At 45.1% G+C, this 24,465-nt stretch overlaps 1 protein-coding gene across 8 annotated transcripts in view; it reads right to left on the bottom strand.

Annotated features, from left to right (window-relative positions):
- Positions 1 to 4,773: 4,773 nt before the first annotated feature.
- Positions 4,774 to 24,465, bottom strand: part of WT1 (WT1 transcription factor) — a 50,129-nt gene continuing 30,437 nt past the window's right edge. For 7 of the 8 annotated variants that reach the window (XM_040495520.1, XM_040495522.1, XM_040495524.1 and 4 more), the window contains 5 exons: positions 15,899 to 15,995; positions 12,807 to 12,957; positions 9,288 to 9,377; positions 8,598 to 8,690; positions 4,774 to 6,152 (listed from right to left, as the gene is read on the bottom strand). In XM_040495520.1, the coding sequence (XP_040351454.1) occupies positions 6,031 to 6,152; positions 8,598 to 8,690; positions 9,288 to 9,377; positions 12,807 to 12,957; positions 15,899 to 15,995 (553 nt within the window). In that variant the 3' untranslated portion in view covers positions 4,774 to 6,030. The remainder of the gene's footprint in view (positions 6,153 to 8,597; positions 8,691 to 9,287; positions 9,378 to 12,806; positions 12,958 to 15,898; positions 15,996 to 24,465) is intronic. The other variant, XM_040495523.1, reaches the window with a different exon arrangement.

The raw sequence follows: 24,465 nt of genomic DNA, 5'->3' as shown, positions 1-24,465 counted from the left end.
AAAAAGAGAGAGTTGGGTTAGAATCTCAACTCTGCCATATACAAGGTGTATGACCCCCAGTAACATACTTTCTAGAACCTCGGGTTCTGCATCTGTAAAATGGGAACATTCTCAATAGGAAAATGTGGACTAGTCCACACACAAAGGTCCGACAAATGGCATACATTATTAGCACTTGCATGTTAGCACGTGAGCATCTCCCATGTGGGAGAGCCCGGGTGTGTGTTAACAGAGCTGGCGTAGGTTCACATGGGGGTCAGGCCCTGTCAGACAGAAGTCCCTTCTTCCCGTCAGACCTCCCTGACATCCGCACTTCATTCCTCATCTGTCTCATCTTTCTTCCCAGAGTTTTCTGCCTCCCTCTTTCCATCTCTCCTTCTTCTTTCTCCTGGAGTCCAGCTGCCTCCTCAGTGGCCCTCAGAAGCCCTGCCTTGTCAGGCAATCCTTCTTACCCAGTGTCAACATCACCAATGCTCCTGGGACGCTTCGAGGGGAAAAGCCTCTTGTTTCAACCAACCCAGCCTCTGCATTTATCTCAGCCCCATCTCCCCGGGACCAGCCTTCAGTCTCCCCTGCTCCACAAAAATATCTTGTTATCTCTTAAATTTGCATTTGCTAATTTCGTCTGCCTTAGCTGCTTCCATCAGCAATCTCTCCGTCTGAGACTTCCACTCCTACCTGGATGAGTTTCAGTCTGACACAAAAGGTACCGACTCTCCAGAGTCTTAGGTTTTCAGCAGTGTGTTCTCTTCTATTCCTGAAAGCCAACCTTTTCCAGGACCTGACTACACTGGCTGGGCTGTCTGCTGGCTGTCTGCTGGCTGGGCTGGTGGGTTTTTACCCCCTTCCTGTGCTGTCTGGCCCTCTCATTCCTTCTCAAGGCCAGTTCAAGAACTAACAGAATCAGGGGGTTGCTTGAAAAATGGAGAAAAGCCCAGAGGCCTCCAGTAAAGCAGCTACTTTCTCAGTGCAAGAAATCAGACCAGGTGTGCTCTTCATCATCATAATCATTTAAATGTATTTATTAAGCTTTTTGGGGCGCCTGGGTGGCTCAGTCGGTTGAGCGTCCGACTTCGGCTCAGGGCATGACCTCTTGGTTTGTGAGTTTGAGCCCCGCACCAGGTTCCGTGCTGATAGCTCAGAGCCTGGAGCCTGCTTTGGATTCTGTGCCCCTCCCCCACTCATGCTCTGTCTCTCTGTCAAAAATAAATAAACATTAAAAAAATGTATTTATTGGGGCGCCTGGGTGGTGCAGTCGGTTGAGCGTCCGACTTCAGCCAGGTCACGATCTCGCGGTCCGTGAGTTCGAGCCCCGCGTCGGGCTCTGGGCTGATGGCTCAGAGCCTGGAGCCTGTTTCCGATTCTGTGTCTCCCTCTCTCTCTCTGCCCCTTCCCCGTTCATGCTCTGTCTCTCTCTGTCCCAAAAATAAATAAACGTTGAAAAAAAATGTATTTATTAAGCTTTATACAGACTTCAATCACCCAATATATAAAATACTCTTTGGAAGCAAAGACCTAAATGAAAAGGACCAACACCTTTATATTTTCTTAGGGATTGGTCTGCTTTACTGGAGAAGCTTACTTTCCTTTATGCACTTACCTGTGAGAAATTCTTTTTCTTAATGTTTATTTCTTTTTGGCGCGGGGTGGGGGAGGGGCAGAGAGATTGGGAGACAGAGAAGCTGAAGCAGGCTCCACCGTGCCAGACCAGAGCCGGTTGCGGGGCTCAAACTCATGAACCCATAAGATCGTGACCTGAACCGAAGTTGGACACCTAACCAACTGAGCCACCCAGGTGCCCCTACCTGTGAGAAATTCTTAGAAGCCACCCCGTCTGCTGCGAAGCTTTGAAGAAAAACGCCCCCAGTTGAGAACCACTGTTCCCCTCACACACACACCTCTCCCTGACACACCTATTGGTCCAAGACCAGAAGTGCAAATGTCCTGCAGGGAAGAGAGGGTTCTAGAAGCCACTGCCTTTGCTTGTTGGTACCCAAGATGCTAAACAAGCAGTTCCTGGTAGGAGCAGGACATGGGGAATTCCTGCCTGCCAGCGAGGCTGGCCTCTCCAAAGCCACAGAATTCCAGTTTACAAGTGTCAGGGAGGTCGAGGCCTGCTGATGGGATGGGGACCGAGCAAAGCACAAGGGCTGGATGTGCAGGTGTGACCACAGGGCACACGTCACCTCGCTGAGGGTGGCCTCCCTGCTTGTGGGAGGCCACCAACAAAAGATGGGGAGGCTGTGTTAGAAAACAAGCTTCTCCGTGAACGGATTCACCAGGGCTAACACACGCAGTTCTTCTGGCCACGTTCAGGATGAACGCCCCTGCCCTCAGCCCCATGGGCCACCGCAGCACAGCCCTGGGCCATCTTCCCTGCCTGCTCTCTCAGGGCTGGAAAGGCTCAGTGTGGTCCCACGACTGGCAGGTGCAAATCTCATCAGTCACCGTTCAGCAAGTATTCATGGAGCCCACTCTTTAGGTCCTTGCTACATAAAGGGCGGCCCACAGCCCAGCTGGGAGCTTGGGAGAAATGAAGACTCTCAGGCCCTCAGATTCCTTCCAAATCTCAGCGTGCCCTTTAGCAACGCTGCAGGTAACACGTGTGGTCACTTAAGGCTGCGAAGGCCTTTGTTAAGTAACATGGAAGGGGAGATTTTTTCCTCCAGAAGTTCACACTCTGGGAAGATAGGATTTATAGATAGGAAACAATGCAGCAGAGTGCAAGTCAACATCATCAAGCGTGATTTGGTGGACATAAAACATCAAGTCCTGCCTCAGCCACTTGCTGTCACCAAGCCTCAGCTTCCTCGCCCGTTAAGTGGCAATAATACTTGCCCCGTCTACCTTACAGATTGTCCCAGGTGGGAAAGTGCTACACCCACATAAGGTACTATTTAATGTTCCATTCTTAGAGTGCTACACAAGTTCAGAGATGAGAGCGCTAAAGATGTCGGGAACAGTCTGGGAAGATCTGGCAAAGAGGAAGGGGGCCTTTAACACTGAACCACATACTGAACTAGACACTACAGTAACGCAAGATGGAAAAATGCACGTTGTGACAAGTGCACCTAACAGAGCCTCTAGCCGGAGCCACAGAGAGCTCCCACTGACCAACTTTCACCAGCTTTCATCCTCACAGTTGACTGACGGTCAACTCCGTGGCTCTCAGAAGCACAAAGTCAGGGCCACCCAGTGCTTTGCAAAAGACACAAAGCTAGATGTCTCTGTGGGGATGCTGGCAAGAGCCCTATTGCTGCAAATCTTAACCCTGGTTGGGAGTCTATGAAAATGGATTCGTCATTTTGCAGAGCTGTGAAGATGGCTGGATAGTGTGAGAGGACGGCCTGGGTAGGGGGAGGTAAAGGAAATTAGCAGGTGAGTGCTTGGGTAATAGTTTTCCTAGGTAATGCTTATTAAGACTTTGCTATATTGTAGATGTTTTCTTTTCTTTCTGTTTTTTTAAAAAAATATTTATTTATTTATTTTGAGAGCGTGTAAGCGCACAAGTGGGGTAGGGGCAGAGAGAGGACAGAGAGAATCCCAAGCAGGCTCCACACTGTCGGTACAGAGCCCAACTCAGGGCTCGGTCTCACACACTGTGAAATCATGACCTGAGCCAAAATCAAGAGTCGGATGCCCAACCCAATGAGACACCCAGGTGCCCTTCTTCTACTTTTTTAAATTTCATCTTCACAACAATCCTATCAGGCAGGGGAATCTTTTGCCCCCATCTTACAGATGAGGAAAGCTTTCCCAGCTTTCCAAAGCCCATGACCTTAACTGCAAGCTAAACCACTAGGGCAGTGTGAGAATCTCTGGTCTTCCTCCTGCAGTTGAAACAATGTGGCTTTGCTTTTGTTGTGAAACCTGGCTCGCTCTGAGTTGCTGACGTTTGCCATGCTTGTCCTGAGCTTCTCCAGAGAAATGCTGTCTTCTGGCAGGAAAAGATAAAAACGGCTGATACAAATGAGTCACCATACTCGCTATAATTAACAGTGATGCAAGAGCCAGATGCAAACGTAGAGGGGCCTCAGGACCTGACTTTTAGACGGCCCAAGCTTTGAGCTGCTGAAAAGTCTTCATGGCTGAGCTGCTGTCTGCTCAAGATACATTTTAAATGAAGAAATGAAACCTGGATGCATGCAAACTCCAAGCTAATGGAGCTGAGAGGGGCAGCGCCAAATTAATCTCCTTATTTACAACTGAAAAACCGTACACTAGAACCAGAAAGGGAGTTTATAGATAATGTATAATGTATAATGTGCTTTTACACTTGGCTGCCCTGGAAAGTCTAAGCAGTTTTCAACCTGCTGAGCTAATTTATGGCAACTACAGCTGGAAACTCCGTTGTGCTAGGTGTCCAACCTATAGCCTCCTGGTTGCAGTATATACCAGAAAGTCCTGGAAAATTCTTGAAAGTGAACTTTCCAGAAGAGGCCAGTTATCAGTAGCATCCCTCTTCTCTTTTGCTGACTTGGAATAAAAAGTGGTATAATAATAGCCTGATTAAAATAAACCCTCAAACACACTTCCGACCATGCCATCCACAAACCTATCTGACTGCAGCTTGAGCATGATCACTTTATGGTGCTGGCTGCTTCCAGAATGGATAATTGCCTCCTGAGGTTTGACAGAGAGAAACGGATAATAGTCAGGACCAGGATAGACTACACTAGTGCTCGTGATTGTCCATGTCAGTAGCATCTTCTTACCTGTTTAAGACCGTCTCAACTGTCCTTAAGATTTGAACACAATACAGCCGATACAATCTTGCCACTTTCCTTTCGAATAGACTTTAATTAATTGAGAGCGAAGTGAAAAATGCAGGTTACATTTTTAGTGTTATCATTGATACGTTGTAAGATCAACACCAAAACAGTGATGCATCTAACATTTATACATTTCCTAACTTCAGTTGTCAAAGAGCAAATCATTATCAGTATTTTTATTTACACAATAAGTTCAAGCAACAGTAAATAACAAACACCCTCGTTTGCACACACACACACGCACACATACACACACCCAACCACCTTTAAACAATGGATTTCCTCACACCAGTCTCATTTTTTTCACATACACTGGTAGACTCAAAGTTATCAGTGGAGATCCTGGACCAGCCCTATTTTCTTTCAGAGTCCCTTTAATTTTTACAACTTGAAGCCACATAACCAGCGTGGTCGGTACACTCAAAGGACACCCCAAATGATAATAATGAATTCCACTTTTTTTGTGTGAGGAAATATGTACATCTCTGAAGATGCGTAGGATTACCGCTCAAAAAAGTCAAAAATAAACAAAACCAAAATCTCAGATCTTCAAGCACAGTCTCTTAACAGCATTGTGCTAATGTTAACATTGTATTAACTGAATGGAAAAATTCTTTTAGGTTTCTCTACAGAGGTACTGGTTAGTTCGGATTCTTTTTTTCAGCTGCTTGAAACACACGAAATTTTTAAAGTTGCATGGTAGTCCTACATCCTGCCTTCCAGGTTAGTGGCCTGCCTAACCTCCGGAATGTCGGACGGGACTCACCCCCAGTGCCTTGCTCTCTGATTTATTTCTTGCTGTTAGTAAATGGAAACCATGACAAAGTTTACATTAGCAGACACATACACATGCCCTGGCCTATAAATATTCTATGATGGAAAATGGTACAATGACTCCATTCCTAGTGAAAAGAGCGTAAAAGGAGAAGAAGAGGGCGGGGGGACATTATCAACAATGGCTCTTCTTACAGTGAAAATCCAGACCAAATGGCAGAGATGGGCTTTTAACTAACTGGACATTGTTAGCCACTTCTCCAGGGCCTTCGAGCTGACTAAAAGCAGGCAAAGCAGAGCCCAACTCCTCCGGGCAAACCTGGTAGGATCCAGTGGTACAGGCATCTTGTCTTGGAAGCTGGATGAAGATCACCTGCCATTTCCTTCTTAGAGAGGTGAGTGTGGAGGAACTTTAAAGTCAGATTGGAAAGCAGTTCACACACTGTCCTGCCTGGGCCACAGAACTGTCCCCGGGTCGGACCTCTCAAAGCGCCAGCTGGAGTTTGGTCATGTTTCTCTGGTGCATGTTGTGATGGCGGACTAGTTCGTCTGACCGGGCAAACTTTTTCTGACAACTGGGCCACCGACAGCTGAAGGGCTTTTCACCTGTTGACACAATTGCCAGTCAGAGACACTTGCAGCGGAGAGACTGGGCACAAGTTCAACTATCAAAGTCCCGAGTTAAATTATCCCAAGACACCCACTCCCGATTCCCTCTAGCTCTTTCCCTAGGCTAACAAATCGGGCTCATTTCATAGGCAGCCTTGAAACGGCAGCACCTCTGGGCCCTTAAGGATTAAAAAACTGTAAAAATTATAAAATATTATTCAGTCAGAAGACTGGGGAAATGGCAGAGAAGGAATGAGTCTTGTTAATGAAAGTGTCTGGGCAATTCATATGTCATCAAGGGGGAGAAACATTTGTTTCGGCCTCTGCTATTAGGCCATTTTGGGAATTGTGTAAATGCTTCCCCTCCACTGCCTCTTCAGGGAATTGAGCTCATCTGGGCTGCAGGGGCTCAGGATCATTACTCTGGATACTAACGGATCGATTGCCATCCAATAACAGAGCTATGACTGTAACTTTACTGTGTCTGTCTGTGTAGATATTCTGAATGGGCTGGATATTTTAAAATAAATCCCTGACACCAGTTTACAGGATATTTGCTTCTTTAACATTAAAGTGTTACTCAGAGTATAATCCCTATCATAGTTTTAAGATTCTTAACAAGATTGCCAAAAGATTGAAACTTTTCCATCTAAGGAGCTCTCAGAAGTTCCTTCCAAGCTTCATTCTGGATAGGGAGGATAATGAGGGCCTTAAATTAAATATGCCCAGCCTTGTGCTAGGCATCATCTATATACATTATTTCATGTATTCCTTGCAACAGCCCTGTAACAGAAGCATCAGTATCCCCACTCTAGATATGAAGCTGGACATCTGGTGAGGGCAGACCCAAGCAGGACTTAAATCCAGGTCTGTCTATTCCAAGGTTCATGCACTTTGCAGTATCCCACCTCCCAGACCTGGCCATAATGGAAATAGAGCTGTGGCTTTATCCTAAGTAAAAATACTACAGGAGCCTATCTCTGGTCCACTAGGGAGATCCTTCCAGTTTGCCTCTCCTATGAGAACTATTGTTTGGGACAAGCACCAAGAAATGTCCCAGGGGAGGCACTGTCCCAGCGTCAGGACTGGGGGCTGATCAAATACAGGGTGAAACAGTCTGCCAGAGACACAGGTCATTTTGCACACATGCAGATATGCACAGGGTTCAGTGGATGGAATGGGGAAGTGGGGCAGAAGGGGCAGGGTACAAGGGACGATAAGTTTCTCACCAAATTATGAGCTTGGGACTAAAAGAAGCAATACCAAAGGCACCTGAGTAGGGCAAAAATTATGCCCATCCCACCAACTCGGGGCACAGATGCCTTGACTCTGTAAATGCAGCCTATTTGGGCTGAGAATCTGGGACTCATGATCTCACGTTTTCCTTCGCCTCCCACTCACTGTTCCTCTGCTCTTCCTGCTCTAGCTCCTGCCCCTCCACCCGACCTCCAGCCAGGCTGTCAACGGTTATCTCCTAATAGACACATCCCAACCCTTTCTCTTGTTGGTCAGTTACGCTCCTCAGTCTCTCAATGCAATTCAGCTTTGCTGACATTGACTCTCTTCCTGATTTCTATATTCCCTGGGCTGTGAGATGAACCCATGCTCTTTCTCCAACAAAGAAGGCTGTGGGATATTGTGGGACTGGGAGCAGACAGAATTGGGTTTGCTACTTACTAGCTTTGGGACTGTAAACAAGTCATTTCATGACTATGTGCCTCAGTCTCCTGATCTGGAAAATGGGGATAAAACATGCCTACCCTCCTCTTCTTACAAGGGTGTTGCAAAAATACAGTGAGATAACCCTAAGCCTTGGCCCTCCTCCCAAAGTTAGAAAAAGTTAGAAAATACATAACAAAGATGGAGCTATTTTCATTATGAATCACACCAGTCTTGTGGAAAAGCAAAAACTTTCAGCAGCCAGGGAATAAATGTCTATACCAGTAGAAAGGAAATAGTAGCCATATGCTGATACAAGTCTGGCAGAAACCATGACTGCTCCTGGGACATTAACTTTTAGCACAGCAAGGATTCAGGTCTCTGAAAATTGTGTCATGAAATGTGAGCTCTCCAAAGAATAAATATCTGGCTTGGAAGAATTTCTGCTGTTTTTCTGTAAAGTTGATTATCCTATCAAACTGAGTAATGCAATGTGATGTGACAGAAAACTGGGCTACTTCAACTCTTCCTTTTGTTCTGGACGCTCAGTAATAAGTTCTTTTCACATCTCCCTTTTGCTAGTAGTTCCCACCCCACCTCTTCTGAAACAATGTTATTATTTAAAGACAGCCATGCATTGTTCTTCCTCTCAACTGAGTCTAAACCTGCTCAGAACTTCTCCACTAGACTTTTCCAATCTCTCTCTCATCACAAACAACTTCATTTAACAGTATTTAAAAAAAAAAAATAATTAAAAATAAATGTGAAGAAAAGTTTACGCACTTGTTTTACCTGTATGAGTCCTGGTGTGGGTCTTCAGGTGGTCAGACCGGGAGAACTTTCGCTGACAAGTTTTACACTGGAATGGTTTCACACCTAAACGGACAGAGAAGGTCTAGCCGCAGCCCTAACAATGTGGGAGCATAATGAGGCCCACAAGGCCTGCTTCCTGGTGGCCCAAAGAGCCGGGCATTTCCAGCCACCTGTGGTGTCTGTCTCACCCTCAGATTTCCCCAGGTCCCCAGGCCTAGCATGAAACCACCTGATTCTGCAACAGTAATCCTTGAAGACCTGCTTGTGTTTTGGGAACAACTAGTCCTTAACCACAAACGTCCAGCTTCTCACCAACATCCCAGCTGTGTCCGAGACTGAAAAAGTGAATCACACACTATAAATTGGATTATGCTCTCCACCACCCTGCTCTTTACTGCTGCTCAACGTGTCATCAGCAGATGGCTGGTGGGATCCCATTGTCCCGCGGTTTGCTGGAGAAATGTGGGATGTTTCCTTTTCTTTCTTTCTTTTTTTTTTTTTAAGAACAGGAAAATCCCCAGATATTTGAGGGGGAGGGAATTATTGGAAAAACTAAACAAATGGCTAACGCTCTCCCATCCATATTCAACAACAAAGAGAATCACAAAAGCAGCTGCAACCCAGAACATACTACCAGCAAGGAGAAGTGAGCCTACAAACCTGTGTGTCTCCTTTGGTGTCTTTTGAGCTGGTCTGAACGAGAAAACCTTCGCTCACAGTCCTTGAAGTCACATTGGTATGGTTTCTCACCTTGGGGAAGACACACATTGCATTTGAAAATGACACTGGAGATGGGATGTCATTAAAGGCTACTTCTCCTCAGGGGACTGAAGGGATCCCAAAATGCCTAAGGCACTTGATGGACCTTGCTAGGGTGGTGAGGCCAACGGCAATGTGAAGCTAAAGGCCCACCTGTACTAAGCTGGGTGTAGAATGGGGAACTGGTTGATTGAGGATGGTCCCTAACCTGCAAGTTACAAGTGGACAGGAGCTCAGGTTCTGAAGTCTGACACTAGGGTCACATCCAGCTCTGACACTTAAAGCTCTGGGTGAGGGGCTATTTCCTTATTGAGAAATGGGGCTGATAATCTGACAGCTTCAAAGGATTTATGAGCAGATTAAACAAGACCATCCACATAAAGAGCTTAGCCCAGAGCACTGCTAAAAAAAAAATAAATAAAAATAAAAATTAAATTAAATACTGGTAGAGAATCTTTAGATCAATAATAAACCAAAAAAGTGTTAACTCCTAAACTGAGTTGGAGGCAGAATTCTGGAATGGATATGCCTTGGAGCTGGCCTCATGAAATAAGTATTTTATGTTTTATGGCCTAAAGATTTGGTGCTCTCCATTACTGACTTCTCATTCCTGAGTCAAGCACAAAAAGCCCCATGGTTGTGAGACACCCAAGTTAAACCAGGAGCCAAAGTATTTAGAAAGATTCTGGTATCCCTTTATCCGAGAGACATCAGTAGTGGGATTACACAACCTTCTGCCTCAGAATGCAGAAGCCCCACCCCTGTCCTTGCTAGAGAAAGTTCAGCCAAATACTGGGAACTAAGCCCCATGAGTGCACTGAGCGACCTTGGGCCTTCCCACCTTCTTATGAGAATTCTGAGTCACCAGTGTTCTGGGATGGAGAGCAAGCTATCCCAGGACCAGTCAGTCTTTCTGTTGCAGGGCAGTCCTTAGTTGCCTTTCAGGCCTCATAACTTCCTCTATTCCCCCTGATTAGTCTGCATTCCTGCTATCCCAAAGCTCACCCTTCCCCAAATCTGCCTTGCACTTTGCTGACCCCAACCGCCATTTGTCCCTATCTCCATCCACGTTCCCACCCATCAAAAAGTCTGCCGTACATCCCTCTCTAATGCCCCTTGTTTCCTCTTCAATGCCTTCTTGGAAATTTCATGTTCAGATTGAAAGCCCTTCCTTCTCTCAGTACAGAACTGATCATAGAACACCTAATGTGGGAGGCTGCATCCAGGGCTGCCTTTCACCGTGGGCTGGAAAATCCTGAGGGCAGGAGCCTCCCGTTAACTTTGTATTTACATCTGGCCTGGTGCCTTATACTTCAGCAACACTACTCAGTCTAATATCTTTTCCCTGCCTTTCTGCTTCTGCTCCTTCTTGACTTCCTCTACCGTACCCTACCAACCCTCTGATGGTTAGCTTAAGCCCTTCCTCCTTCTGGGATGACTTTAGCTCAAATCAGCAACTCTCCTCAAGTTCCTCCAGCCTCTGTTCTAGTACATTATCCTATGCTCTCTTCATCTCTTTTCATTGGTGTATAGCCTAGCTCCAAAACAGACTCTAAACTTTTGAGAAGGGAGTTTGTGAGTTGGGAGTTAAAAGGCATGAGTTTGGGTCCTGCTTCCACTATATCCTACCCACCTGATAACTGTTCAGGTGAGTGAGGATTAAATGAAATAATGCATGTGGAGAGTCTGGCACATAAAAAGTATTTAATACAGAAGTACTTAACATTATTACATATGGATAAGATTGCATTCTCTCAAGAAAAGGGCTGCAGGACTGTTAAATACCAAGCTACTGTCCTGTCTTCTGCAAAGAAGAGCTTCTTAGAGCCTCAGGTGGGTCTGAGGGTCTTGGTTAGCTTGTCCACTGCTTTCCCTTCACACAGACATCTCCCCTTTACTGCTTGCTAAGTGTCTCTTCCCCATTAAAGGTTTCAACAACCATATTGCCTTCAATGCATTCTCTTGCATTTCTCCAGTCACCATTTCACTCTATCATTTTCCTTATAACTTTAACAGATACTTCTCAAATGATCATATTGGGGGAAACATGTAAAAATATAACATCCCTAGTTCTCTCACCTTTAGCCCCAAAGCATGTGGTCTACTGAGTGCGAACTCACTCTCTTCTTCAGCTTCCCCAAAGCAAAATAAGCAGTAATAACAAAACAGTAAGGGTAGTTGTAACAATGAAGCTGTCCTTCCAGTTATGGGGAAAAAATGACACCAACCCCCCTGCAGGAAAGGCTGTGTTCCTTCCACACTCTTTCCCTGCAGCCGACACCCAACCACACTCCCGTCCAGTGCCCACAAGGCCAACAGCAAACATCTGTGATCAATAATAAAATCACATCCAAGATGGCCAAGAACAGACGAGGCCACTTCTCTTCCCTAGAGGGAGGCAAATCCCTTGACCTGTGGGAAAACCCAGCCTTCTTTGACACATCATCAAAAATCATGTTTGTTTGTTTTTTTAAGATTGAAAACAAAAATTAACCCTACAAATCCATCTTCCTATTCCTATCTGGTTGGTTATTACTAATCAAGCAGTTAAAAGTTTGTCTTTAGACCATCTCTCCTTAAGTCTTATGATGACCTTGCCCATCAATCCCTCAAACTGTCTTATTACCAAACTCCCAGAATAGGTCCTCTCTCTTTAGAGAGCCTAATAGAGACCCTCTCTCTTTAACAAAACAATAGTGACACTATTGTTTATTCAGGCCATTGACATAGCGTACTATACTACGTGCTTCATATCTAATGCCTTTAATCCAATTTTTTTTCAAAGATAATCTAGTTTGGGGGCACCTGGGTAGCTCAGTTGGTTAAGCATCTGACTTCAGCTCAGGTCATGATCTCTTGGTTTGTGAGTCTGAGCCCCGCATTGGGCTCTGTGCTGACAGCAAAGAGCCTGGAGCCTGCTTCAGATTCTGTGTCTCCCTCTCTCTCTGACCCTCCCCCGCTCACACTCGTCTCTCCTTCTCTCAAAAATAAATAAACATTACAAAAATTTTTTTAAAGTCAACCTAGTCTTAAAAATTATATAAGGTAGGCATTGTCATTTCCATCTTCCACAAGGCAAAATGAGGACCAAATGCTCAATGTCTCACCATTTGGTCATGTAGCCTGAATTCAAAGACAAGTAAGTCTCTTTAGTTCAGTGGAATTCTCTGTCCATCACTCTGCTCAGCCCTTCCTGAAGGCAGTTTACTGACTTTTTTATTAAAGGATGGACAGTCAGGATGCAAAATGCCCCTGCAACCTTTTTTTTAATCACTTTGGCCAGACCTTTCAAAGCACTGCCTACTGTCAATCCAAGAAATCTCCTGTGTCCTTAGAGGTGTGACAGCCAGGAGGAGGAGCTCCTGAACCACCCTTGCCCAAAGGCCACCGGAAACAAGGCTGGACAGCGGACACACTTACCAGTGTGCTTCCGGCTGTGCATCTGTAAGTGTGACAGCTTAAAATATCTCTTATTGCAGCCCGGGTAAGCACACATGAAGGGGCGTTTCTCACTGGTCTCTGATGCCGACCGGACAAGAGTCGGGGCAACTCCGGGCACACGTCGCACATCCTGTAGGCAGAGTGTAAGAGAAATGGAGGCTTTAAGCCACATGTGAACATTCGTGTCAGTCCTGAGGGAAAGTGAGCTTTAGATTAAACCTTAGGAAGGGATGGCAGATATTAAAACCTAAAACCACTCCCATGCATACCCCAGATACCCACAGCAAGCATCACTAATGGGTGACAGAGCAGGACATTCTACAATGCAATACTTCAACGTCATCACTATTGATCAACCAGAATCAGTACTTCATCTGTCTGTTTGGGGACGCTGATCCAGAGGATCTGGCAAAGAAATGCTGGTGCTACAAGAGCTCCCAATCCATCCCATCCCTCAGCTTCTCCACTTGAGGCAGTGAGGTCTGGAAGTCCAAAGTCCCAGGTTCTATTCTACTTCCTCCCATTTGGACACATGGCCACATGACCTCAGGCCCCACCTGCAACAGGTAGGGAAGTCCTTATTAGAGAGAAATATGGGATACTAAATGAACCCCAAGCTGACCACACTTTCCATGTGGGAGTAGATGACAAGGAAGGAGGAGCCCCTGAGATTTGAGGGTTCTCTTTGTGAAGGGGCTAAAACCACCAAAGGCCAATGGTGTAGCCAGTGTAAACATTTAGTAATACCACCAGAAAACACTGTCTGCCTTCTGTGCACTTTACATGTCCTTCATTGTTTATTCCCTTGATCTTGCGGGAGTGGGTAGGTGAATGGTCAGTCCTTCATGACAAGGTGCTAAAAGGACACAGTGAGGCAAATTTTTCCTGCTCTCAGGATCAAGGACCCCTAGACAGGAGCAGTGGGAGTGCCCCGGGGGCCACTGAATCCTCCTCACTCTCTTACAGATGTGCAAAAGTCAAGACCAAAGAACACATCTATGTTTTAAGACCTGGAACTGCCTCTGAGCTTAACCCATCCCCTGCTCTGTGCATTTTCCACACCATGCTTATGTTCTAGTTTCTATTTCACATTGCCTTGCACTGTGAGAGCTTCTTTTTTGAAGGAAAAGTACTTAGTGACATACAACTTTGCTGTTGACGGGCCACAGTGTCTCAAGGCAAATGGTGGCGTAAATTTAAATAGTGAGCCGGCTACGTTTGAACGGTAGACTCTAGGAGAAAATGAATCGGTAGTGAAACAGCACCTGTGAGATCTGGAGTATATCAGCAGCCATGACAGTGAGTCTGACAAACCGGGCTTTGTGGAAAGAAAACAAATGGAGCTTCCTTTAATTCAATCTAGATGCAGCGCACACAGCACTGGGATATAAAACTGAGTTGTCAATGTCAGTCAAGGGTCCCGGTGGAGGATTCCGGTGGTATTTGTTGAAGGAGAGACTGGGATGACTCTTCCCATACTTCCATCAGATTTCCGTATTTCTGCAATCCTCGGCTTTATTCTCACCCCTGGAAGGTTTGGGCTGAGGGCACATGCTGTTCTGTCACCATGATGCTTCTGGAAACATCAGTCAGAACATCTCAGAGCTACCTGCCCCACACGTCATGTGGGGACCTGGGTCACACACAACTTTTTTCTAGAGTACTGACTATGCTGGTGAAGTATAACCACAGTTACTCATGTTACAGCCACGGAGTCACAAGTGAAAGCCACACACGCAAACCCTTGGTCACTGCGTGTGGTTCTGACCTCCCCAAAGAGGCTCTGCTGAGGTGGCCTTCCATTGACTTCCCCGAATTCTCCAGAATGTTTACCTTTTTACTTTTCTTTCCTCACTCTCCTTGGAGACCCCTCTCCTCCAAACTGTTCACAGCCCCCTGTTTCCCTAAGCAATGCAACGTGGTAGTTAAAAACAGGGGCTCTGGAGTCAGGCGAAGCTTGCTTTATAAGTAGTTATGTGATTGTGGACAAGCCACTTGTCTCTGGCCTTCAGTCTCCTCATCCATAAAGTGGAGATAATAATACCTACCTCATAGAGGTGCACTAAGGATTAAATGGAAAAAGAAAGTTTAAGTATAGAACTTTAAATGCCTACTGCTAAGTGGCAGAAGTGAGTCTGAACTGTGTGATTCCAACTATATGACATTTGGGGGAAAGGTGAAACTACAGACACAATGAAAAGATCAGTGGCTGTCCGGGGGAGGGGAAGAAGGGGGGACGGATGAGTAGGTAAACATAGACATTTTTATTTTTAGGCAGTGAAACTATTCTGTGCAATAATGTAACGGTAGACCCGTGACATGACACATTTAACAAAACCCATGGAACCACACAGCGCAAAAAGTCAACCCTAGTGTAAACTATGGACTTTCATTAACAATAACACACCAATACTGGCTCATCAATTGTAACAAGTGTACCACACCAATGCAAGATATTAACAATAGGGAAGACTGTGGGGGAGGGTCGGGATGAGGGAGAATATGGGAACTCTGTACTTTCTGCACAATCTTTCCTTAAACCTAAAACTGCTCCAAAAATTAAGTCTATTAAGACAAAAAGCCCATTACAAAAGTCAGCACAGTGCCTGGCACATAGAAAGGGGGCAGCACCCACAGAGTGGGCGCCATTACCATCATTATGGTTAGTAGAACACTCGGCAAGGCAGAGCCTACCTTTGGGCACTTTACAATGCAGACCAATTCAAGGGTCTGACTTGGGAAGTCAGGAGTCCAGGTCATTAGTTACAAGAGCCGCAAGCCCACCTGGAGGAGTGAATTAAGCAGTGAAGGGGGAAGGGACAGGATTCTGCCAGAAGCATCTTGGTCTGAGTCAGGGAGATGACCGTGTTCACAATGACCTGTGGACAGGAGGCTGCCCTCTCTGCCCAGTGGGAGAGGAGAGGTCTTTATTGTCAGAGGAGCCTATAATTAAGAACAGACTTACCAGGGCCAAATGGTCATCAGCAAGCAAGTAACAGGCTGTTGAGAAGGAAAAGAGGCATTGACGTTCCCTTCCAGCCAGCCCCCTTCCCCTCGACCCAAGTTCTCACCTGAATGCCCCTAAAGACGCCATGAGTGTGTATTCTGTACTGGGCACCGCAGAGGATGGGCGTGGTGTGGTTATCACTCTCATACCCTGTGCCGTGGCTGCAAACACAAAGAGGGAAGAACAAGTCTCAGGTCGGTCCACAGGCACCCTTTAGAAATGCGCGTCTGCAGCAGAAGAATGTTTTTAAAAAGCTCACAGGACAACAGCCATTGGTTTTTGCGTCCTTCGCTGCTCTGGAAGCAGGGCTTTGTGAAGGGCAGGGGGCTCTTCAACCCTTGCATCACCACCACGCGGCCCTCCCTTGTGCTCAGGGAGGCCATCTGTGTCTATGCCTCTCAGACAAGCTGGGAAAAGTCACAATGGCTTTCATCCCCAGCAAGTTGTATACCATCTAGCCAGCAGAACAGACAGCTGCGAATGTCTCCGGAATGAGCAGATACCTCAAGTTTCACATTAAGTTCAATGGATTTTTGCTGGCACCTCGTGACTCAGTTTTTACCAGATAGCCCCAAGAAAGTGATGACACAGAAGAAATGTCACATTCTCAGAAGTGGGGATTACACATCAGTGACCCTTCTCCACTTAACGGACAGATAAGTTTTCCAGATCAACTTAACTCTTTGCAGCCAACCCGTGCCGTAAGCGGACACTGGATAATCTTCCCTAGCATTAGATTGCCTAGTCCTCTAGTTGGTGCTCAGGCTAATCCTGGCCTTCCAGCAAGGGCTGAGGGATGTGGAACATTGAAATGAACAGCTTGAGAGAAGCGAATACTCTGAAAGTATTTTCTCCTTTAGGTCAAAGCTGGTATCTGTTCTGCAGTTATTTTACTTCCAAATGAGGCAGAGTAAAGATTCTTATCTACATGGGCAGGACATTATAATCACATCTAGAATCACCACAAGGAGCTTCTATGAAATATCTCTGTGAAATGGTACAGTTGCTTTGGAAAACATCTGGCAGTTACTCAAAAGATTAGACATAAAGTTACAATCTGACCCAGAAATTCCACTTCTAGGTATATTCCCAGGAGACATGAAAACATGTATCTACACATAAACATGTACACATTGTGTATTAGCAGTATGATTCATAATAGCCAAAAGATGGAATCAACCCAAATGTCTCTCAGCTGATGAATGGATGAACGTAGTATATTCCAAAACTGGAATATTATTTGGCAATAAAAAGGTGGGAAGTAGGGGCGCCTGGGTGGCGCCGACTGGTTAAGCGTCCGACTTCAGCCAGGTCACGATCTCGCGGTCCGGGAGTTCGAGCCCCGCATCAGGCTCTGGGCTGATGGCTCAGAGCCTGGAGCCTGTTTCCGATTCTGTGTCTCCCTCTCTCTCTGCCCCTCCCCCGTTCATGCTCTGTCTCTCTCTGTCCCAAAAATAAATAAACGTTGAAAAAAAAAATTAAAAAAAAAAAAAAAAAGGTGGGAAGTACTGATACGTGATAATGTGGACAAGCCCTGAAAACACGCTAAGTGAAAGGAGCCAGCCACAAAGGGCACACCTATTGTGTGCATCCATTTAAATTTTTTTTAATGTTTTTGATTTATTTTTGAGACAGAGACAGAGCATGAGCAGAGGAGGGGCAGAGAGAGAGGGAGACACAGAATCCAAAGCAGGCTCCAGGCTCTGAGCTGTCAGCACAGAGCCCGACACAGGGCTCAAACCCACAAACCAAGAGATCATGACCTGGGCCAAAGTTGGACGCTCAACCGACTGAGCCACCCAGGCGCCCCAGTGTGTGCATCCATTTAAACAAAATGTCCAGAATAGGCAAATTTATAGAGACAGAAAGTGGTTTGGTGATTGGCTGCCTAGGACTGGGGAAGCGGAAGGAAATGGGAGAGTGATTGCTGAAAATGTCCTAGAACTGTGGGAGCGGTTGTACAACTCTGTGAATATACTAAAAACCACTGATGTCTCTACTCCAAACGAGTGGACTGTATGGTATGTGGAATTTATAAAACTGCTTTACAAAATTAGCTTGGGGAATAATGAGGTCCATGTACAGTCTTTTTCCCCCCAAGCCGCCAGGTGTAATTAACTCGCTGTCAGGGCTGAGAGCCTCCACCCTCTGCCTGTGTTACTCTAGAGATGCCAGGGGTCCCAGTGTGGGAGGCAGGCAGCTTGGCTGATCAGCCCACTCCATCTGAGGGTGTGGGGAAAACCTGGGGCTGGCTCAACTCCCACTTCCATGGGGGAGAGAACTCCTGGAGAGAAAGGGTGTTTGCCAGGATGACTGACATGGTCCGCACATCCCGCAGCCACAGCAGCTGTGGAATTTCATGTTTCATTCTGGCTCCAAGCTTTTTAGAAAGAATTGCCTGTCTCCCTTGCATAGATAGTGAGAGCAGTTTCAGGAACTGGGTGGCAGTTTACAGTTATACTATAAAGGCAGTGGGGATGTAAGAACTGATGACAGTGGTGATGTGGTAGCAGAAAGAGGACAGGACAAGAACGATGTGGCCAGAACATTTTGCCTTGAAGGCCATGAAGACATGCTGCCTCTGTGTGGCTTCATCATCTGTATGGAGCCAAAATGTGACTTACACATTTTCTGGGGCTGAGGGCTCTCTAGGGACACAATACAAATCTGAATTATTTTTAAGTTCTATCAAAGAGGAAGAATTAGGAATCTGTTTTCTTAGCAGCTGATCTCTGGATGTTACTTGGGTTCCTGGAGGGTGTGAGAAATAGATTTTCCTCAAAATACTTGTTCCAGGAAATGAAGTGCTATACTACTCAAAGGTAACCTCATAGCCAGATATAAGCCAACACACCGAAGAAGCAACCAGAGAGGTGCCTGGGTGGCTCAGTCGGTAAAGTACCCAACTGTTATTTTCAGTTCAGGTCATGATCTCACGTTTGTGGATTCGAGCCCCGCCCCGCATTGGGCTCCAGGCTGACAGCACAGAGCCCCTCTTGGGATTCTCTATCTCTGCCCCTCCCCCACTTGCACACTCCCTCTCTCTCTCTCTCAAAAATAAATAAATAAACTTAAGGGGGGAAAAAAAAAAAAGAAGAAGCAACCAGAAACAAGACTCTACCTGCCTAATAAACCCCTAGGTTCTTCTATCAAGTCCATGAATAAAAACTACAGCTGGGTCCTGCCTACTGGCTTTGGTGTTTGCAAAAGACAAACAACACATCAATGTAATTCCACACTGTGGAAACCCTACAAAGCTCTTCCCAGTGTGGTCTGCCCAGAACACTAAGTATAACGCACAGGTATGTACTATGGTGACAACTCTCTCTAGATAAGTAAAGGAAATCAGGTCAGTGGTCTTGGGACTGTATACTAACAGAGGGAGAAAAGGTATCTACTCCAACCCTCATTTCAAAGCCCTTCTAGCTCATCAACAGTTGCACAACACGACTGGTGGCGAATTTTTAAAGAATCCCATTCCATTTGGGGAGTGCTTTAATTGTGAAGAAAGGCCTTTCTGAGCCAAGCAGAAATCTGCCGCCTCCTTTCTGTCTTCTGGAGAACCACAGAGTCTTAGTGTTTTACAGCCAACCCTGTGTGTCTCCTCTGCTCTATGGTAAACTTGGCCTTGAAAACAGACCAGCTTGCCCCTCTCTGTATCCTCTCAGCTGGGTGACTGAAGTTAAGGCACAGAGTCCATAATGTCCCATGAGATGGATGGAATCTAACTCCTCTTCCACATGACAGTCCTTCAAATATTTGAAGACAGCTTTCCAGGGTACAGAGCTGGGGTTCTCTCAATGATCATAACAAACTGGTATCCAATTCCTTTAGTGTCTGTATCATCCACCTCTTGATTCCCTTCCTTTTGTAACGTCTCTCTCAAAGCATGGGCTTAAAATGGATCCCAGTGCCCCCAGAAGAGTGGGGAAGGAGGACCATCCATAAACACAAAAAGTTTAAGAATTATGAAAATAACATAAATGCGTAAGGCCAGAGAGTACATGCCTCAGCCAAAGAGATTCCATTGCAAATTTCTGAAAATCAGTATGCTAGTCAAACACAACACAATCAATGCGTTAGGCCCATAGGCTATCCGGACTCAATGAACGCATCTAAGGGGACATCGCTTCTAGCATTCAGGTCACAGTGGTCTTCCCCCCTCAAACAGAATCCTCATCGTCCACAACAGCAAGAACTGGAAGTAAGGCACATGTCTCCCACCTTGAGCTTGAAGACATGATTTTTTTAAATTCAGTTCAAAACTACACAGTTATCCTTCAAATTCCATTTTATTTCTTTTAGGAAGTATTTCCAACTGTTGAAATCTTTTTGACTCAATTTGGCTTCCAAAACATTGGCTTTCCATCCCATTTCATATTTCCTCTACCTTTGAAAAATCACCTTTTCTGTGTTTCCACTTAAAAAAAAAAAAAGGATTGGGGTTCCTTGGTGGCTCAGTCAGTTAAGCATCTGACTTCGGCTCAGGTCATGATCTCACAGCTTGTGAGTTCAAGCCCCACGTCAAGCTCTGAGCTGACAGCTCAGAGCCTGGAGTCTGCTTTGGATTCTTTGTCTCCCTCTCTCTGCCCCTTCCCAGCTCACACTCTGTGTTTCTCTCTCTCTCTCAAAAATAAATAAACATTAAATTATTTTTTAATTAAAAAAAAAAGGATCTTCCTTATTGTTGTGGGGAACTATTATATTTACAATATATATACTATACTTGTTCTCTGGTATTCAGGAAATGGTCAGATTGTAAAAGGTCTGTCCATGCAGCAACCTGAGGGAAGCCATCACAGAGAATCTAGTCATTTGGATGGGCAAATGTCATCAGTGGGAGTTAATCTGAGGCAGAAATGGAACAGTCACCACCATTAAGACCCAGCCGGTAGCTTAGATGGTCAGGTAATGCCAAGCTTTTCCCTGAGAGAATTAGCCTTAAAAAGTTCCAGTGACTAAGCCATAAATGAACTAAATAGGAGTGAGGGTAGGGTTCTTAGAGGTCTGGAGCCATAAAGTCTTCCAAGAAGAGCAAGGAGCTATCTGCCTAGTGAAGAGATTTCTGGAGCCAAAGATGCACCTTCCAAATAAAGCATTCACAAAGCCCTGGATAGTATGGGGTAAACATTTATCGGGACTTGGAGACAAGAATGTTATCATTCATGGAGCAACTCCAGAGTGGAGAGTGAATCCCACCAGATCAAGCAATCGAGAGACCCAAATCTCTCATAGGGTAGAAATATATGCAGTGGCTAGACCTCCCCTCCAACCCAGACAGTGAGGAAGAAAGTAAGAACTCTGCTCTACCAGCCGAGGACTGGCAATCATACGAACCCAGTGTTGTCAGATCTTTCCATTCTCCAGAAAGTCAGAAACCAAGATCTTTATGTGAGATCGTTTCAGTGTTAAATTCTGGCAAATAATTGAGATTTTACAGAATCACTGTCAGGTCAGACAAAAGATCTCTGGCCTCAGGGCCACCTGAGGTTTGCCACCTCAGCTTTAAAGGTTGTGCAGGAAGTTTAAGCTGCAAAATGGAAAATTCTGTCTTGATTTTGTTCTCTCCTTCCGTATGGCAACAAAGTAGGGGTGGGGATGCACCTGATTCTTGAAAAACTGAGCATTAAAACCTTCCAAACCCTTGAAAGTGTGAAAAGATGCTACACCTATACAGCAAGCTTGATCAGTGCCACGATGGCAAAATCCAGAAGCACTCGTCATCTACAGGTATCAGCGGTTTACCTCTAACCTTCACTGGCCCACTTGCAAGTAGCTTTAAGCACTGGAGCTATAGACAGAAGACTGTAAATTCTAGTGTATCAGTTTCCTACAGCTGCTGTAACAAATTATCACAAACCTGGGGTCTTGAAACACAAATTTACTCCCTTACAATTCTGCAGATCAGAAGTCTAAAATCAGCCTCAGTGTCCTAAAGGCAAGGTGTGGGCAGGGCTATTTTCTTCTAGAGGCTGAGGGGGAAAAATCTCTTTCCTGGTCTTTCCTAGTTTCTAGAAATTACCTGCATTCCTTGGTGTCTTCCTCACATCACTCTGACCTCTTGCTTCCTTTGTCACATCTCTAACAACTCCTCTGTAGCCAAATCTCCCTTCTGTCTTCTTCTTATAAGGACACTTAATTCCATTTGGAGCCAACCCAGATAATTCAGTATAATCTCCCCCATCTCAAGGTCCTTAACTTTATCCCACCTGCACAGTCACTTGTGCTACAAAAGGTATCATTCACAGGTTCCAGGAATCAGGACTTAGATATCTTTGGGGGTTCATTATTCAACCTACCATACCAAGGGAATCAGACTTACTCAGTTTCTTACAGATAGATACATTTGAAAGAGCTCAGTTAATCTGGATCCTTTATCTCCAGATGAATCTAGATGACTAGTCCTGAAGAAAAACATCACCTCCCCATCAGACCATTAAGGCATCAAATGAGACTAGGTAAATAAAGCACAGTGCTTGGCACATGGTATGCCCTCGGTAAATGTTTGCTATTACTTACTAGTAAGATCTGCATTTTGCAGCAAAAATACTGCTGCAAAAGACATTAAGAAGACATTGAGTTATCTGCCCAAAGTCAGACAGATGGCAAGTGGCAGAGATGGGGCCTGAATGCAGGACAGCCCAGCTCTTCTTCCTTCAAAACTAGCTAGACAATTCTGGTGGTATAACCCCATCCTGGGTTCACGTCTATCATCATGACACTGGACTAATTCCCAGCTCTTTTCTCCAGCGGCGTGAATGAAATCAGGCATGCTGAAGGCCTAAAAATGTTGTGGGAGTGGGTAAGATAAGAGAGGGGGAGCAGTGAGGAGGAACAAGTTTAAGATGCTCAGTCTTCAGTACACTCCAGCTTCTGCTCTGAGGCACTATTTTTATTATGGTATAAAGAAAGCACAAAGCTAACTACGATGGAAATGGAAATGTGACAGAGCGACCAAAACTGGGCACAATTGTTACAAAGAAAATTCTTTCCACATAACTGGGAAAGTACACTGAGCAGGAACAGTTATCAGTAGAGCATATACCTCGTGACTTTACTGTTGGAGGAGGTGTGGACTGTACATTTTCCTAAACAGCTTTAAAATGCATAAAAATGCATCCTGAGGAATTCTGCTTTTCCTAGACAGCTTTAAAGTATGTAAACATGTGTCCTTAGAAAGTTTACAAAAAGAGAAAAATGTCCCTCATAGAACACAAATTATGAACCCTCTTCATGCTAAAAACCTGTACGTTGAGGTTTGGCCCAGAAAAAACCGTAATGTTAGAAGAGTAGCTTCTTTAGAAATGATTAATTTTGATATTCCACAGGCACAAGAAGATTAATAAAAAGGAATTGAGGTTTTACAGATGAAGAAAACCAGAGCTGCCCTGAAATCCCTTATCAACAGAAGAGGTTTAAAAAAAAGGGGGGGGGGGGAAGGAAAGAAAGAAAAGAGACTCTCGAAGGTAATTAACATTTGATATAAATATTCAAAAAGGGGAAACCTCCACCTGTGACTTCTCTCTTCCACCTCTAGTTCTTGGCCAGGTAGGCATCCCCCTATCTTCACCTCTGTCTTCTCACCTCTGCAAAGTTAATCAGGTTGAAGGAAAGCACCTGGGAAAAGTTCAAACTCCTGCATATCCAGAAAATTGAATTTACCCATCAATCTCTGGTCTCTGTTCATCCTTGATACTCAGGCTTATATACAAGATGCTTAAATGCGTGATTCTTCTTGGTGTTGAAAATAAACTTTGCGGGGCGCCTGGGTGGCGCAGTCGGTTAAGCGTCCGACTTCAGCCAGGTCACGATCTCGTGGTCCGTGAGTTCGAGCCCCGCGTCAGGCTCTGGGCTGATGGCTCGGAGCCTGGAGCCTGTTTCCGATGCTGTGTCTCCCTCTCTCTCTGCCCCTCCCCCGTTCATGCTCTGTCTCTCTCTGTCCCCAAAAAAATAAATAAACGTTGAAAAAAAATTTTTTTTAAAATAAAGGTTAGACACAAGAGATAAGGCTAAACACACCAGTTTAAATTACTCTTGCTAAGAAAAAGAAGAAAGAAAATGCACAGAGATAGTTGGGACTCGAACTAGAGGACTCAGACTGAAAGAACAGGAACTTCACCTAGGAAGCCTAAGTGGTCACACCAGAATGCTTACGTTTAAAAGCTCCACTGATTGAAAACCTAATTTCCCTGTAGCCAGAGTAATTTCAAAATTCGCTTTCACATCCACTTATACGATGTGACTTGAGAAGATGAATACATATTGAATTCTCTTTCTGCACATAGTCAGAGGTGGTGGCAATGAAGCACAACCACCTCTAGCTCAACGTGAGTGCTTTTTTATTCTCTGCCTGGATGTGATGTGCTAAGGGCAATATTTAAATCAAATTCTGTGCAAACATCATCAGCAATGCCATCTAGCCAATCTCTTTCTTCAAGTAATTTCACCTTTTAAAGTGGGAATCTAACAAATCAATTGGTCAAAGGATTATTCTGTTCCTGCAAACATAATGGGAAAGAGCAAGCAATGCAGATTCTTTTATGAATCCAGCACAGAAAGTAGAACCTAAAAATAAAACAACTAAGTTAAAGTTGATTGAGTTAAAAAAAAAAAAAGGGAATGTCCACAATC

Source organism: Herpailurus yagouaroundi, unplaced genomic scaffold, assembly GCF_014898765.1.
Source record: "Herpailurus yagouaroundi ecotype Mexico unplaced genomic scaffold, PumYag 187, whole genome shotgun sequence".
In the NCBI taxonomy this organism is placed as follows: domain Eukaryota; kingdom Metazoa; phylum Chordata; class Mammalia; order Carnivora; family Felidae; genus Herpailurus; species Herpailurus yagouaroundi.
The sequence above is the reverse complement of the archived record's forward strand: the minus strand, read 5'-3'. Positions and strand labels throughout refer to the sequence as shown.